Consider the following 16,574-nt stretch of genomic DNA (forward strand, 5'->3'; position numbering starts at 1 on the left):
TTGGGGGTGTGGGAGGAGGAGGGGGTGCTGGTGGTTGAACCGGAGCAACCTGTTGGCCTGCTGCTTGGGGTGGTAAGCTTCTTTGTGGGGCCACACCCATCGGTTGGGCAAAAGCCTGCTGAGGCATTGGTGGGGGGGCTGGGCCCTGTGGTGGTCCCATTCCTTGGCTCTGCCTCTGAGCAGCTATTTGGGGTGGCGCCATTGGTTGGGAAGGGGCAGGCGTCCACTGGCGTTGAGCCCATCCATGACCCGGGAAGAAAGCCCAACCTGAATTGGCTTGATTGATGGGTCCAGAGCCATCGCTTTGCAGAGGGGGGGAGGTGAAAGTGTTCCAGGCCCCTTTCGGCTGGTTAAGTTTTACTTCCCAACTTTTTTTCACTCCAGGAGGGGAGGGTGCTGATTCGCTGATGGCTGTGTGGAAAGACCCAAGGTCTCCGCTCCACTGCGCAGCAGTTTCTCTGCTGGGGAAGGATAATGTGGGCTTTGCTAGCCTCCACCCGGGTGGTTCTGGGGGCCCCAGGGGTTTTTGTTCACTCACATTTAGGCGTCGGAACTGGTCCTGAAGGCCCATCAAAGACTGGCTGCGTCCATTCATTTGCTCTTCTCCCCATGCTCCAGCCGTCTGTCAGAGTTCCCTTGGGGGGCCCCCCTCCTTCCAGCAGGCATTCCTGAGAAGCAATAAATCCCGAAACTTCCTCTCGCAGGTCTAACTCCGTCTGTGAGGAAAATCTTGGTTTCGGTTCCTTTTCCCTCGCCTCTGCCTGTTGAACTATTTCTTTAGAAGGTGCATAGATAGTCTCGACAAAATTAAGCGATCCATCATCCTTAGCTTTCTCTGCTGCATTCTTTCCCTCCTCCATCTTCACTGAAATTTCGTCCTGCCCAGGGTTGGGTCAGAACTGGGATTCAGTACCCCGATGAAAGAAAAAAAATTTATGGGAGAGTTGAAATAATGTCAGCGTTCCAAATATCATGCAGAATTAAATCATTGTCCAAGGCAAAGTAGTCCTTAAAACTCCAATTTAATAAGACAGGCATGTTGGCATTAAGCTGGTGAAATTTCAACTCTAAGGTACATCCGGTGAATTCCCCAAGTTAAAAGTTCATCATCTATCCCCACACCCCATAATTCATCACATGGTCCAATCTTCATCTTCCACTCTGGCACTTAGTTAAACTGAGTATTATGTATAAGATGAAAGTAATAATAGTTATAGTCAAATAAATGATTAACAATGATAATAATGCACTTATATATGCCAGATTGATAATATGAAATTTTATATAAAATTGCAAGTGGGACTATGGAGATGAGGTTGAAAAGCTTTTTATAAAAGATAAACAATTTTATATAGACATCATTGGATGTTTTAGGACGATGTAATGAAACATCATAATATAAATTTACCTTAAATTTAGTTATGTTTCACATAAAAAGAATGTAATAATAGCTATACTCAATGAATGTTTAATAATTATAATCATTGTATACATATATATTAGATTGATAATAATGGGAAAAAAACATGGAATTGGAAATTATTAGAGAAAGTTACCAATACTAAAATAATAGAATGACTTAGAATAGGATATAAAAAATACTTTACTATTGGATATATTGAAGATGATATAATGAATTTATATTTAGAATGCCTTGTTTAAAATGAAGAAACAATAGTGATAATCAAAAAATGAATTACTATAATAATAATGTATACAAATATATTTGATAATATGTGACTTTAGATAAAGTTTAAGCTGTTGACTATGGAAAGGACACACAAAAACCTTGTAACCAATCGACACACTGTACGTAATTGAAAATGTTTTTATGTTATATGTTTGTTTGTTTATGTTTATTTAAAAATAAAAATTTTATTTAAATAACATGCTTTATATAATATGTCCTTCAAGGTGCACCTGATATTAATTATTAATTTCTTTTGGTCTTAGTTGGCTGATGGGGTAAGACTCTGGATAGAAAATGCATTAACTGTTATTGATATGCTTGTGTCTATTTACTTTAATAGGACAGAGGAATGGATTGCCAACAGAGTTCCAGGGACAATCTCCTTTCTGTGGAGGACTGTAAAGAATTTGAGAACTTAGAGACCCTTACTGACATTCTGGATACTGAAATGTCTTTCCCTGCTAATTGGGATCAGTGGGATACTTACTGTGAAGATTTAACAAAGTATACAAAATTAACCAGCTGTGACATTTGGGGAACAAAAGAGGTGGACTATTTGGGTCTTGATGATTTTTCAAGCCCGTATCAAGATGAAGAGGTAATAAGTAAAACTCCAACTCTGGCTCAGCTCAACAGTGAGGACTCTCAGCCTGTCTCAGATCCACTATGCTATTCAGAGTTGCTGTTCAATGCAAAACAAACCCAATTAACGTCTATGCCAACCAAGAAAATTACAAGAGCAGTCGCCCCAGTTTGTTCATCAAAAACTGCTCAGGCTGAAGCACCTTTATCTGAGTTTGCTCACAAAGCAAGCAAGGCCAATTCAAGCACACAAATCATGGTTAAGACCAATACGTACAATAATGAGAAAGCGAATATTCACATTGAATGTAAGGATTATGTTAAAAAGGCAAAAGTGAAGATAAATCCAATGCACCAGAACAGGTCCGCTCTGAGCCAGGCAAATGCTGATGCTGCAAAAGAAAACACTTGCTACTGTGGAGCTGTAGCAAAGAGACAAGAGCAGAAAGGAATTGACCCCCTTCAGAATCACAGTGCTCCTGTATTGCCTTTCAAAGAGACTCAGGCTCTGCTCCTCACGCCACCCCAGGAAGCTCCAGGACTTATTGCTGAGAAGAGCAACCTCTCTGCTAGCACCTCGGTGTCAGATCCTTCACAGAAAAAAGAAGAGCATAATTATTCTCTTTTTGTCAGTGATGGCTCAGCTGATCATGCAGGCACAGCTGATCCTGATGAGGATGAAGATGATGAGGAAGAGGTGGAAGATGAAGATCACGATGAAGGCTTTGGAAGTGAGCACGAACTATCTGAAAACGATGAGGAGGAGGATTATGAGGACGATAAGGATGATGACATCAGTGATACATTTTCTGAACCAGGTAATTAAACTCATGCAATCTAGATACAAACTATTAAACCTCTCTTCTTGGTGATGCTTGATGCTCTTGAAAAACATTCTCAAATTAAAAATGAGTTTTGAGCCAAATAGCTTCTTGCTTAATGTAACCAAAGGAAACACAGTCTAGACCAGTGATGGTGAACCTATGGCACGCATGCCACAAGTGGCACGCGGAGCCATTTGTCAGGGCACGCGAGGCGCTGCCCTGTCAGCTGGCCAGCGCGCATGTGCGTGCTGGCCAGCTGAGTTCACCTTTTTAAAAGCTATTTTTCGCCTTCCCCAGGCTCCAGAGGCTTTATAGGAGCCTGGGGAGGGCGAAAAGAGCCTCCCCCCAGCCCGGAGGGGTCAGGGACCGTCCCTGAAGCCTTCGGAACGCTTAAAACCACCCTCCGAGCAAACCGGAAGTGACTTCCGGGTTGCTCGGAGGGTCATTTTAAGTGGTCCCTGAAGCCCCCGGAGGGCCTCCGGGGGGTCGGGGGAGGTTCCTTTCGCCCTCCCCAGGCTCCTATAAAGCCCCTGGAGCCTGGGGAGGGCGAAAAAAGCATGTAAAAATGGGGGGGCGTTGTGCGCACATGCGCACTGGGGGGTTGCGCATTGCATTATGGGTGCGGCACGCCCGCACTCGACCCCCCTGCGCTCCCCCCACTTGTGGCACGCAAGCCAAAAAAGGTTCACCATCACTGGTCTAGACTGCAACAGTGTTGTATTTTATTAATGTCTTATACAACACTGATGAGGTTTGTTTGTTTATATTTCATATTTCTAAACCGCCCACCTCCCACAAAGAGGGAGGCTCTGAGCAGTGTAGGTTGCTTTTAAGATAAGCTGTAAATCATCAGCAATATATATAACAGCCTGTCAAGCATCCATTTAGAGGTGTAGGATTTTTTACATTTTGGGAATGTTGTGGTCTTATATGAAAATTTGATGGCCATGCTGTATGATCTATATAGAAGTTTTTCCGGAAATAGTGTTGATCATTCTAATGAATAAATGCCACTGCTTCTTGTTGTCCAAGTGATTTATTATTCTTTCCGTTGCATAGCCTAATATAAAAAATTCATGGGTGTATCTATTTAACATTCTATCTAACATTCATTTCCTATAAGCATAAACAGACACAAGTACAAATGACTTATGTGGAAAAAATAATAATATCTGGTCTGGGAAGCCAGTGCCTATTTTAATACAAGATTTTTAAAATGCCTATTTGGGATGATTCGGAATAGTAAACAAGTGGTGACCAGGCGAGTGAAGCTTCATCTGCACATGCGAAGGATATAGGTTGCATGTGTGAAGCTATTTCCCCCCCCCCTCCCTCCCTCTGATCCATGGAAGACAATTTATCTTCCGAAAAAATGGTCCTTAGAGCCAGAAAGGTTGGGGACCACTGGTTTAAAGCATAATACAGAAGCTAAAAAAATATATGCATATAATGTAATATAATATTACTCTGTAACTCTAGTGCATACTTTTATCTGTATCTGACACTGCACTGTATATCTGTAATGAATCAGTGAATACTTTGACTTTCTAAAATCAAAGAGGTAGAATGCTGATTTGAAGAGACCATTAGTTGAGGAGACAATTCGGTAAAGAACTTCCAGGCTCTGCTTAAAATAAAATGGTTTAAAGATACTCTGGAAAAGTTCTATTCCATCAGCCCAATTTTGTCCCTTAGTCATCTGATAAATTCTCTGTCGTCAATTGGGAGAAAAAAATTGAACACTGCCAGAAATTATCAAAATTTAAAGTCTCATTTCCCCTTTATTCCAATCCTTTTTACCCTTACTTTTGATATACTATCTTCTACCTATCTCTGGTCCATTTGCTCTGGACAGGCTCTATAAAAGTACAACTTTATAAATGTTTAGGTTTTGAAAATGATTCTGTAGAAGATTTGAAAGAAATGACTGCAATATCTTGTCGAAAAAGAGGCAAACGGAGATACTTCTGGGAATATAGTGAACAACTGACGCCATCACAGCAGGAGAGAATGTTAAGGCCTTCTGAGTGGAATCGAGAAACCTTACCAAGCAACATGTATCAGAAGAATGGATTACATCATGGTAAGATTTGCAGTTTACAGAATTTCCTGTATCATTTAAATAAAGTGTATAGGAATTTCAAATCTGTTTAATAGGTGTTGAGTTAACATTGTGTTGCGATTTGAAGGTATTGAAATGTGCATGAATACATGTTGGTAATATTCTAAATTTTCTTCACCGTAACTTTCTTTTAAATAAAATATGCAACTTTCATTCACACATTCCATTAATTTATTGAAGTAATTGGAGGAGTAGGAGGAAGGAGTCATAAAACAATTTGCTTTTGCAACTTAGAAACACTTCTTCCCTATTTTGTGTATCATTTGTGACACTTCGCCAAAATTTATTTTCATCTTCCTCTTTCCAGGAAATCCATTATGGGTAGTCCTCAACTTACAACTATAATCTAGCCCAAACTTTCTGTTGGTAACTGAGACAATTGTTAAGTGAGTTTTATCCATTTTACAATGCTTCTTGCCTCACTTGTTAAGTGTATCATCACATTTGTTACATTAGTAACATGGTTGGTAAAGTGAATCTATCTTCCCCATTGATTTTGCTTATCAGAAGGTTGCAAAAAGTGAACATGCAACATATAAATATGAGCCAGTTGCCAAGTGTCTGAATTGTGACCATGGGAATGCTGCAATAGTTATAAGTGTGAAAAAGGGTGATAAGTCCCTTTTTTCAGTGCTGTTGTAACTTTGAACGGCCATTAAATGAAAAGTTGTAAGTCAAGGACTACTTGTAATAGTCTGCATTTGTAGACATTAAACTTGGTGAAAGAAATGAAAATGATACTTTTTATGTTATTGGTGAGAGCGGTTGTCATTAGTTACATCAACATTTATTAAAAATGCTTTAAATTAAATGCATATTAATCTAAAATATGTATTACTGATTTTCTGACTATACGTCATGCACCTGCAGCATGGTATTTATTTGTTTTTGCCTAGTATTACTTCTAACATGTTTTGTAGATTGTTTAAAGTCCACATAGACTTCTTAGTTGTATTATATGAGATACAGTGCTGGCAAAAAACACCAATGTACAATAAGCATTATAACTTAAATGTGCATCTTCAATTTGAATGAAAATTTGCAACCTATTGATTATGATTGTGTATATTTAAACAGGAAAATATGCTGTTAAAAAGTCACGAAGGACTGATGTAGAAGATCTGACACCTAACCCTAAAAAACTGCTACAAATTGGAAATGAACTTAGGAAACTGAATAAAGTAATTAGCGATTTGACCCCTGTCAGTGAACTTCCCTTAACAGCAAGACCAAGATCAAGGAAAGAAAAAAATAAACTTGCCTCTAGGTAACAATTTCCTGAATAAATATAGCATTAGCAATTCTGTTTGTTCCCTGTTTATGTTTTGTGTTTGTATGCTTGGGTGTATGCATGTATGTGTGTGTGTGTGTATGTATGTGTGTGTGTGTTTCTAGACTTGGTTAAGTCTAATCATATGTGAAAGGTTGTTTATTATTTAACAAATTTATATGGCAGCCCAACTCATGGTGACTAAGGGCATTAAATTCTTCCTTACTTCCTTAATTAAAATTCTCATTTACTCTCTTGCCTCACACCTCTCATAGCACATTGGAAGAGTCTCTGATGATAATTGCTTCTTGTGCATAGCCAGCATACACTATATTGCCAAAAGTATTCGCTCACCCATCCAAATAATCAGAATCAGGTGTTCCAATTACTTCCATGGCCACAGGTGTATAAAATCAAGTACCTAGGCATGCAGACTGCTTTTACCAACATTTGTGAAAGAATGGGTCGCTCTCAGGAGCTCAGTGAATTCCAGCGTGGAACTATGATAGGATGCCACCTGTGCAACAAATCCAGTCGTGAAATTTCCTCGCTCCTAAATATTCCACAGTCCACTGTCAGCTGTATTATAAGAACGTGGAAGTGTTTGGGAACGACAGCAACTCAGCCACGAAGTGGTAGGCCACGTAAACTCATCCAACATCAGTGTGTGACCTCACAAATGCGCTTCTGGAAGAATAGTCAAAATTTCCCATTAACACACTCCTAAACATTGTGGACAGCCTTCCCAGAAGTGTTGAAGCTGTTATAGCTGCAAAGGGTGGACCGACGTCATATTGAACCCTATGGATTAGCAACAGGAGGTCACTTACAGTAAGTTCATATGTGAGTAAAGGCAGGTGAGCGAATACTTTTGGCAATATAGTATATTTACATTTAACTGTATTACTGAAACTTATAATATTCTGGAATGCCAAGACGTTACCAATTTTGGGTTTTTTTTATAGTATCATTTTTGTTTTAATGTCATTTTTATTCCTATTTATGATAGTCGGTTATGTTTTAAATTGTATTATTTGCTAAATGTAAAAGCTTGAGTCTCTTGATTGGGATAGAAATATGTTTAATAAATAAATAATCACAGAGGAATTATTTTGTTAGTGAAAGGAGAAATGAGAGCTGGAATCAGAAATTATAGTCTGGGTGTACTGCTTGGTAACATCTAATATTTTGAACCTCTGGTTATTTGTGTGACGAACAGTCCGAACAACAGGAACAAAATCTCACGTTCAGTTCTTTTCCTTCTCAACATCACAGGGCCTGCCGACTGAAAAAGAAAGCTCAGTATGAAGCCAACAAAGTTAAACTTTGGGGACTCAATACTGAATATGGTAAGCTTTTATAGGAGGAAAAAACAGCTGTCTTGTATTTGAAAGTACTACACATGCCCGGTTTCAATTTATCAAAATTAGGATACCTTATTAAATCTTTCAAGTATGCTGATTGATGAAACTGTCCGTTTTGAAGTATGATAATTATCTGAAAGGTGGTCTTATATGGGTAATTCACAAGGTAAAGTTATTGTGTTTTGTAAAGAGGTTAAAAAGGTTTGACAATCTGAAATGTTTGCTACATTGCTTAATGGGAAAACGAGGGAGAAGGGGGCATTGTAGTTTAGGGTGTCCCCCAGAGTCTTGTCTGGCATCCATTTGTTTGTTTCATACAAAGATTTTTTTCTTTAAATGTTTTTTTCTACCTTTCAATCTGTAGTTTACCCTTTTTCTGTGTTACTTTAGGAGTTCGGTTTTATTAGTTATTTTATATCAATATGGAAATTTCAGGTGGAAGAATGATATAAAATTGCTTTTACATAATAGATGTATTCTTCCTTTTCAGAAAACTTGCAGTAAGGAGGACTTATATTGTTGTTTGATCTCTTTGCAGATAACTTACTGTTTATGATCAATTCTATCAAACAAGAAATTGTGAACAGAGTACAGAGTCCTAAAGATGAGAGAGTAACAAATATGAGTCAGAAGTTTGATGTACTTATTAAAGACACCCTTGGTAAGTGAACAAGTACTATTTGTTCAGTACTATTTATAAGCAGTAAAAAATCAAAATAGTGCTCTTACTTTAAGTATTTCTAAATTTTGAAAATACAGTTATCTAGTTTATGAAATTTATATGGTCATCCATCTCATAAAAGGGGACTCTGGGTAGCATATAGCAAAACAAAGTATTAAAACAATAAACATGTCAAGCATAGTCATAAAAAAACCCCAAGAGATTCACTTAGCAATGGAAACTTCAAAACCTCACTGGTCCCTTGAGACCCCCTAGACCTGATGATAAAGCCCGGTCTTGAGGGACTTCCAGAAAATAAAGGAAGGATGGAGCTGAATCACTTCAGGGGAAAGAACATTCCATAAGGAGGGAGCCATAGCAGAGAAGGCTTGGCTGCTCAGGCCTGCCAGATATAGTTCCCTGAGTAACAGAACCTGCAGGATGTCTGCCTTTGCCAGATTTGATGGGATGAGCAGATGTAATTGGTAGAGGCAGTCCCTCAAATAACCTGGCCCTATGTCATAAAGAGTTTTAAAGATCAAAGTACAGCATCTTGAATTGGATATGAAAGCAGACTGCCAACAATGCAGCTCACAGAACAGATATGTAACATTTGTTTTAGTACACATAACTGCCCACATTACTGCACTTTGCACCAGCTGAAGCTTCTGAAGCTCTTCGAGGGTAGTCCCACCCATGTATAGCTCATTACAGTAATCCAATCCGGAAGTGATTAGGGCATGAGTAACCGTGAGCATTGCCTCCCCCTGCATGATCCAGGAATGGATGTAACTGGTCAAAGCATGAAGCTACAAAGGCATAATCCTAGAACTGGCAGGCACCAAACTCTAAATGAGTCAGTTTTGTTAGGGTTCAGATAAGCCTGTTGTTCCCCATTCAGACCCCATGCCACTGCTGGAATCATAACACACACACACTGGTACAACTTAAATTTGTAAGGAATAAAGAACAAGGGACACATAAATTCTTAGTAATATTCTGAAGATGTGTTTTTACTCATTTCTCTAGGTCAGCCGGTATCTGGACAAACTTCAGAATTTGTGAACCAGGTTTTAGAAAAAACAGCAGAAGGAGATCCTACAGGAGGACTTGTTGGGCTGCGAATACCAACATCAAAAATTTAACAGACATCATTTTATCCCATCACACTGATCAGAGCTCTGCCTGCATCATGAATTACTACATTGTAGAATTAATTCTGGTCTGCATGTGAGTTTAGTGCTGTATAAAACACAGTTTTAAGTTCCATTATTTTTTTTTATTTTTTTTTTATAACAATGTAGTAAGGTAAGTGAAAGCATGATATAAAATGCTTAATGCATTTTGGAGCATAAACCTTGTAGATCTAAATCTGCTTCTGGCATAAATGTAATGGCTACATGTTTATTTTAAAATTAAGTTTATCTAGGACCAGATTATATAACTTATGTAGGAGCAAAATGTTTTTTGCAAAAAAAAAAATTAGTAAAATGCCAAACATTTTGGCAGGTTTATGCTCTTAAGTTTTAAAAAATGTAAACTCAAAATGATTTTTTTTCAAAAATTGTTGCTTTTTTTCTTTTAAATTAAACAATAAGTTTTCTTTGTAACCTAACTTGTAAATAGCACACTTGGCAATAAAGCTAGTGTGCCATATAAAAAAATATATAATTTTCTGAGCTTGATACGGTATTTAAATGTCTGTGCAAGTAAGAAATAACGTATACTCTTTGTGCCTTGTATTGAATAGGGAGGGAGGGAAGGGGAAGAATAAATATGGAATAGTAAACATTTTGTAGGATGAAGAAACTCCTATGGGAGAGAAGATATATAGATGGTCTCATGGGTTTTAATGTATTTGTTCCAGCTCTTACAAATTTTTGAATGTATATAGGAATATGTTGAAAATGTAGATATGCCACAGAGTCTATGTATTGTATAAAAGATGGCTCTAGAAAAATAATTTTCGGTACTTGGCCGGAAGAAAACAAATACTTGCACATTAATGCGATTGTTTATTTTTGTACCAAAGACAAATGCAACTGAAATGGCAAACTGCCAGTTTAAGTAAAGTTTTGCACAGCTTACATGATACTGTACTGAATGTATAAAAAGAAAAATAACTTAAAGGTCAGGGTTAGGGATCTTACTGAACTGTGAATTTCTTTCTCTCTTTGGGTCCAATTATCTACAGAAAGAGCATTCATACATTATTATTTTGCTGATCCTCTAGTTTGTTCATAGTAGATAAATTGGCCATTTAGAAGACTGTAAATCCTTTTTTTTTCTGCACTTATCGTAGAAATTTTAATATATTTGGATTTTAGTAAGCTATTGATAAAACAGATTTCAACTTTGGGAATTAGAAAATTTAGCTTGTAGTATACTTCCAACCAACCAAAATAAAATTATTTTTATTGTAATATGTACATATGTAAAAAAAAAAAAAAGCTACAAATATTTAATTCCTTAGTTGCCACTTTTCCAATTGTATTATTGTGCATGTGATGTTTCCAAGAATCAACACAGGCAGAAAAAAAGAATTTCTAGATTTTATATTTTTGTACAGATATTTGAACTAGCTTCTTCAAACTTATACGTGACTTATTGTTAACTCATAGTTTCTATGATTGGGGGAATACAAATGTGTGTGCAGTTTGCCTCACAAGAGTTTGCTTTTAGTCAGTGTTAAAGTACCAATGAAAAGCTTTATCTCTTAAGGAGAGAGTTATTTATGTTAAGACAGAATCATTATATGGTTTCATGATTGCCTTTCCTCCCCCTTTTTTTGATATAGATGACTACGTAACACTGTTTACTAAAATACCAAATAATTTAGATGTAGCTCCAAGAAAATGCAAAAAGCTCATGGATTTCCCTCCCCCCCCCCCCAATTCTTTACATACATTTTGTAATGCAGTTGTTGCATCTCAATGGATTATTCCTAAATGGAACCCAATACTCATTTTTTTAAGTTTGAAAGATTGGAAAATGCCAATATACCACTACAGAGTTGTACCATCCTACAGCTTTTTTCTTTTTATGTCTCTCAAATCACTGTTTATTGCCATTTGCTTTGTTTAAAAAAAACATCTGAAGTATTTGTAAGAAGTCACTAGAAATTTGCATGTCTTGATGGAGCAGAAGGATTTTTAAGATAAACTGCAGCCGAAATAACACTGGTAGCTCAGTAATGTGCCTGACTTAACACTTGTGTGGAGCTTTTGTCTTCTGAGTATTTTATATCCATCTACCGTGATATACTGGAATAGTGTTGAGTTTCATTGGTAAATGGCATTTAAATACCATTCATGCTAAGATTCTAATTCTGAATCAGAATAGCATGAAAAAGATATATTCTACAATAAAATACAGCTATTTTTTAATCAGGACTTATTTAGCAAGATTATACTGACAGTAAGATATGATATCCCCTTTGTAGCTCAGTCTTCTCTGAGCTAATACTGCTTTTGCAGCTTGTATGTGTGTGGGCGTGTGTATGCGTGCGTGCGTGCATGTCTGAAAACTGGTATGATTTTGTTCTAGCAATGAAAAGAGACTTTGATCCTTTTTAGTGGATTCCATGCCCTTGCATTTCAGTGTTTTCTATGTATTAAGTTATAGTCAAAAAGCTTTTAAATAGTTGAGCTTTTTAATGGTGACACTTTATTTTGTATCTATTTATATATGTATGTATATCTTAGAAAAGCACTTTGTTTAAAAAAAGAAAAAAAGATATTTCATTTTATATGATTCCTGCCATTTGCTGCTAACTCTGGGCTGGTCAGGATGCTGCAGCGATACTTGATCTAAATAAAACCTGGCAGTAAAATGTAGAGTAAAGTTAAGACCTTTGCTGGTTTAATCTTATTGTAAAGATGACATAGGCAAGCTGTGCAGCTTTACATTTTAACCAGGAGACTCTGTGGCATTTAAAACAGTCTAGAAATGGTTGTACTTTTTAATGCCAGTAACAATCTGCTTCCTCTAGTGTCATTAAATATACGTTTAGTGTATAATTATCACAAAGATTTTTAAAACCCAAATATTCATGTTTTGTTTGGGGAAATTGTGGCATGCATTTTTGGCTGATTATCTTTAGAAGAGTTCTAAAGGTTTTCAAACTTCATACATGGAATGTGGATCTTATTGAAGTCTTTGATCATTTTCTAAGCATAGATGTTGTGGATATTCTAATGTCCCTCAAAATCAATTATCCATTTTTTTAAAAGGTCCTAAATTCTCTTTCATACACTGGATATTTTAGAGTTCATTTCCATTGAAAGCATGCTCTTGCTAAAAAATTGTCAGTCTGAAACTGAGTGCCACACTTCTATTTTTTGAATGGCTATGATGAACTACTTGCTCTGTACCATGTATGGTTATTGTCCTTTATCCACTTACTCCATTGACAGATTATGATGTGGCTTTATATTGTGCCTTACTTGTATATTAGAACCAAGTTTATTTTTCATTCCCCAGGATTCCTTAAACCCTTTTAGAAGCAAACAACAATTAAAGTATAATAAAGGAACTTCAAATAGATCTGATTTAAAATTATATTAATAGTTTGTACTGGCATAGAGTGACCAATTTTTAGTGGTCTTGGAAAATAGGGTTTTTATAATAATTCCACTACATCTCTTTAACAACAGCTTCTCTGCCTCTTTTATTGAGTAAATCTTGGTATTTAATTTTCTGGGGCTCATTAGTACTAGTCTTTGGACTAGTTGAGAACTGGTTCTTTCATGTTACTGTGGCATCAGTGCAAACAGTGAAACTGTTGTAGGACTTGGGCAAAGATATACATACTTCAGTAGTCTGGTTGGTAATTTATTTTTAAATTTAAGTTGAAATGTACTGCAGAAAGAGCAAAAACTTCTATAACAGATTAAAAGTCTCTTAAACTTAAAAGCAACAGACATTTCTCAAATACCGTACTGTCAGTGTGAGTTTCACTTAAGTCTGTACCACTTTTCTGATGTTTGCCTTTGTTAATAAATCTGCTTGTTTATTCACAAATGTCAATAACTGATGTATGGTTTCTCTTACGTAAGTCTTATAAATATGACTAGTTTTAAAGCATTAATATTCTCCTACTTGTTTTTCATGGGTTTTCTTACAAGTTTGTGCCTTCAGCACAAATAGCAGCCAGTCGGTTCCTTGACATTTAGCAGTCTTCCTGTTGAATTCTGTTGAGGCGCAGTCACAAGACATTTTACAAACGTTTAGGTTTTGAGGCCTGAATTTCACTCCTGTCTACTCAGTTTTTTTTTTAAGTAAGGCTTTAGGTGTAAAATCATGTATTTTAGTCTATCAGATGGAAAGTTCTATTTTGTATAACTGAAAACTGCACTAAAATGCAGTGTCTTCAGCTTTTTATTTTTATTTTGTTTTTATCTGAGAGCAAATTATATTTTAGTCAATTACTAATCCAATTTCTTTAATAAATCATGACATGTAAGGGCATTACACAATAATACTTAGGTTATTTCCAGAGTAAACTGAATGCTTTGACAAATGGCACTTTAGCATATACTTCCTTCAAAGCATTCTAACTCGATTGGATCTCAGAGGTATTTACTGTTTAATTTTCCTCCATTATTTTGGATGATACGAGTGTTCATGCAGTGAAATGCTTAGCCTCTTAAGATGTTAGGAACTTCCATAAGAATATACTGGTCACTCCCTAATCCTAAGCAAACATGCTTTAAATATCCCATTTTACATGGAATTTACTACATTGTTGCATATAGGGCTGTAGCCTTAACTTTTTCTAAAATAGAAAGTTTGACCCTAAATTAAATCTAAGTATGTTATATTTAGGTCAACTGATCTTCTAGTCTACCATTTTATCAGGAACTAATTCCAGTCCTATAAAGATCATCCCGACCATCCCAATGTTTTGAAATGCTTCTTGGTATCAAGCTTCTAATCTAGTACAGTCAGGTACTGTTGCCATTTTTTGCGTATTAAACATATATTTCTTTTAAACATGATTTTAAAATTTAACAGGCTATAAAAGATGTTAAATATCTATTGCTTAAAAGTTAAAAGTACATTATTTTGATTTCCTGTTGATTTCATTGGATCTGCCTTAAGCTCAGATTCAAACATTTGTGCTAGCCATGAAAGTTTCAATATGGAAAGACTGAAATTATTTCTAACTTCAAAAACATTTTTAAAAAATCATTTCCAGCTTCTAAAAATAATGGAAATTTCTGCTGCTGCAATACTGTTCACAGATGCAAAATAATACCATATTTACCATTGGTTAATGTAGTATATTCTACAAATTAAGTTGTCCTTCCTAAAATATACTGAAAATCTGATTAAAAATTAAGGCTGCAGTCTTAGGCATTCTTACTTGGAAGTAGGTTTCACTGTATTATGGGATGCCTCTGTAAATCTGTTTAAGATTGGGGAGCAAATGTGATAGTATATGCAAACACAGCAAAGTTTTTGAAAGGTAAAAAAAGTACATTAAAAATTATTGTGACCTTCCTCTACCAGATTATGTTTGTAATGCTGTTAATGTTCTGTGGTCCATTTCCAGCTGGAGCTCAGAGATATGTATTGAAGGTCTTGTCTCTGTTTAGAAAAATATCCTGTTCAAAGCATGATCTGTTTGCAACTTTTATAATGTTTAATGTTGTGTATTTTTTCCTTTTCTAAAAAACAAAGACACAATTAAAATATTGGTTTGTTTTTTTTCCTGTCATCCTTGAGCCCAAGCATTTCTATTCACATACAAACTCATCAATGTATGCAACATCCTTTGTAATTGAAAATAAATTGTGAAGAGAAGTTCTGACATTGTGGTACGTTTAGTGTTTATGTTTGTGATTTTTACCCACAGATTACTGTCACAAAAACACCAGCATTATTTTTCCCCTTAGTATCCTTAATACATCTAGGTCAAGTAGTTGACCTTCTTATGAACATATATTGCTTACACAGATGAACACACACATGGCCAAAAAGAGACATTCTGAATATATTTTGGTACATTGCATGTATCTCCTACTTTGTAGGATGTGGGCAGCATTATGTTGATTTACAATCTGGATTAGAGAGCCTAGAAATGCATGAGTGAACTTAAAAACTGGTCTTTAGTTCCACATTATAAGCCAAAGTATGTCAGAAGTGACTGATATTTTCTTTACTGTGAGTCAGGCATGCTGCATGTGATGAGTTAGGTTTAGACTACACTTTTTCTTACTAAAAGTATTATGTTGACCAGTGCCATAATTGGCAATTGTGAGGATGGGTATCTACTGGACCACCTCATAGAAACATCAAACTATTATAGATTATGCATAGTAGTTCATGACTTATGAATCCCATACAACATTTAGTAAACCAAATTCAGGGGGAAATTTAGTCAGGTAACATGAATCAATAAATGGGAACAAGATGCAGAATACAATGAAAGTTTTGGGGATATTTGGTGATCCCTGAAAGAAGAATGACTCATCTGCTTGATTTAGGTAAAGATTTATTCATACATATTATGGGGGGAATCTTAATAAAATAAAAATATAAAGCAAACATTAAACAGACTGTAGCAGAAACTATTGGCAATAGCCTTGAAGAAAACAAATTCTACCTGCCTGATGAGCTGACGTGACTCCCAAGCTGATGAAAATCACTTATCTGCTCTGGGGATAAAAATAAAGTATGCAGGTGTAAGAAAACTTAATTGAAGAATAAATATATGGGTATTTATAATATAACCCTGTTTTGCTATTTTTTATTACAAGAAAATTAGTTAAACACGAAGTATAATTGGAAACCTGTATATTCTGCTCTTGTTTCTAGCCATATGCCTTTTTCTTTTTTGAAGGAGTGCCTGATACTTGATGAAATATGGAATATTTAGAGGCTTGTTTTAACTTCAATAGTTTCTTAGTATACAGTATTTTAATGGGCAAAAAGTGTTTTGTAAGTGGGTGATGATGGAATAGTTTTACCCACTTTTCTCATCTCATGTCTTCAATTTCTTTGGCTTATTTTTTTAACATAACTTTGCTTATCACAAAAAGGAAAAGCACAAGGGTA

At 36.1% G+C, this 16,574-nt stretch overlaps 1 protein-coding gene across 2 annotated transcripts in view; it reads left to right on the top strand.

Annotated features, from left to right (window-relative positions):
- CREBRF (CREB3 regulatory factor) overlaps positions 1–15,327 on the top strand; it is a 37,349-nt gene extending 22,022 nt beyond the window's left edge. For both annotated transcript variants that reach the window (XM_081942175.1, XM_081942176.1), the window contains exons 4-9: positions 2,031–3,090; positions 4,985–5,179; positions 6,296–6,485; positions 7,764–7,837; positions 8,391–8,513; positions 9,543–15,327. In XM_081942175.1, coding sequence (XP_081798301.1) covers positions 2,031–3,090; positions 4,985–5,179; positions 6,296–6,485; positions 7,764–7,837; positions 8,391–8,513; positions 9,543–9,658 — 1,758 coding nt within the window. In that variant the 3' untranslated portion in view covers positions 9,659–15,327. The remainder of the gene's footprint in view (positions 1–2,030; positions 3,091–4,984; positions 5,180–6,295; positions 6,486–7,763; positions 7,838–8,390; positions 8,514–9,542) is intronic.
- Positions 15,328–16,574: the final 1,247 nt, after the last annotated feature.

This window comes from Natrix helvetica (assembly GCF_964273705.1).
Source record: "Natrix helvetica genome assembly, chromosome: 1".
NCBI lineage: Eukaryota > Metazoa > Chordata > Lepidosauria > Squamata > Natricidae > Natrix > Natrix helvetica.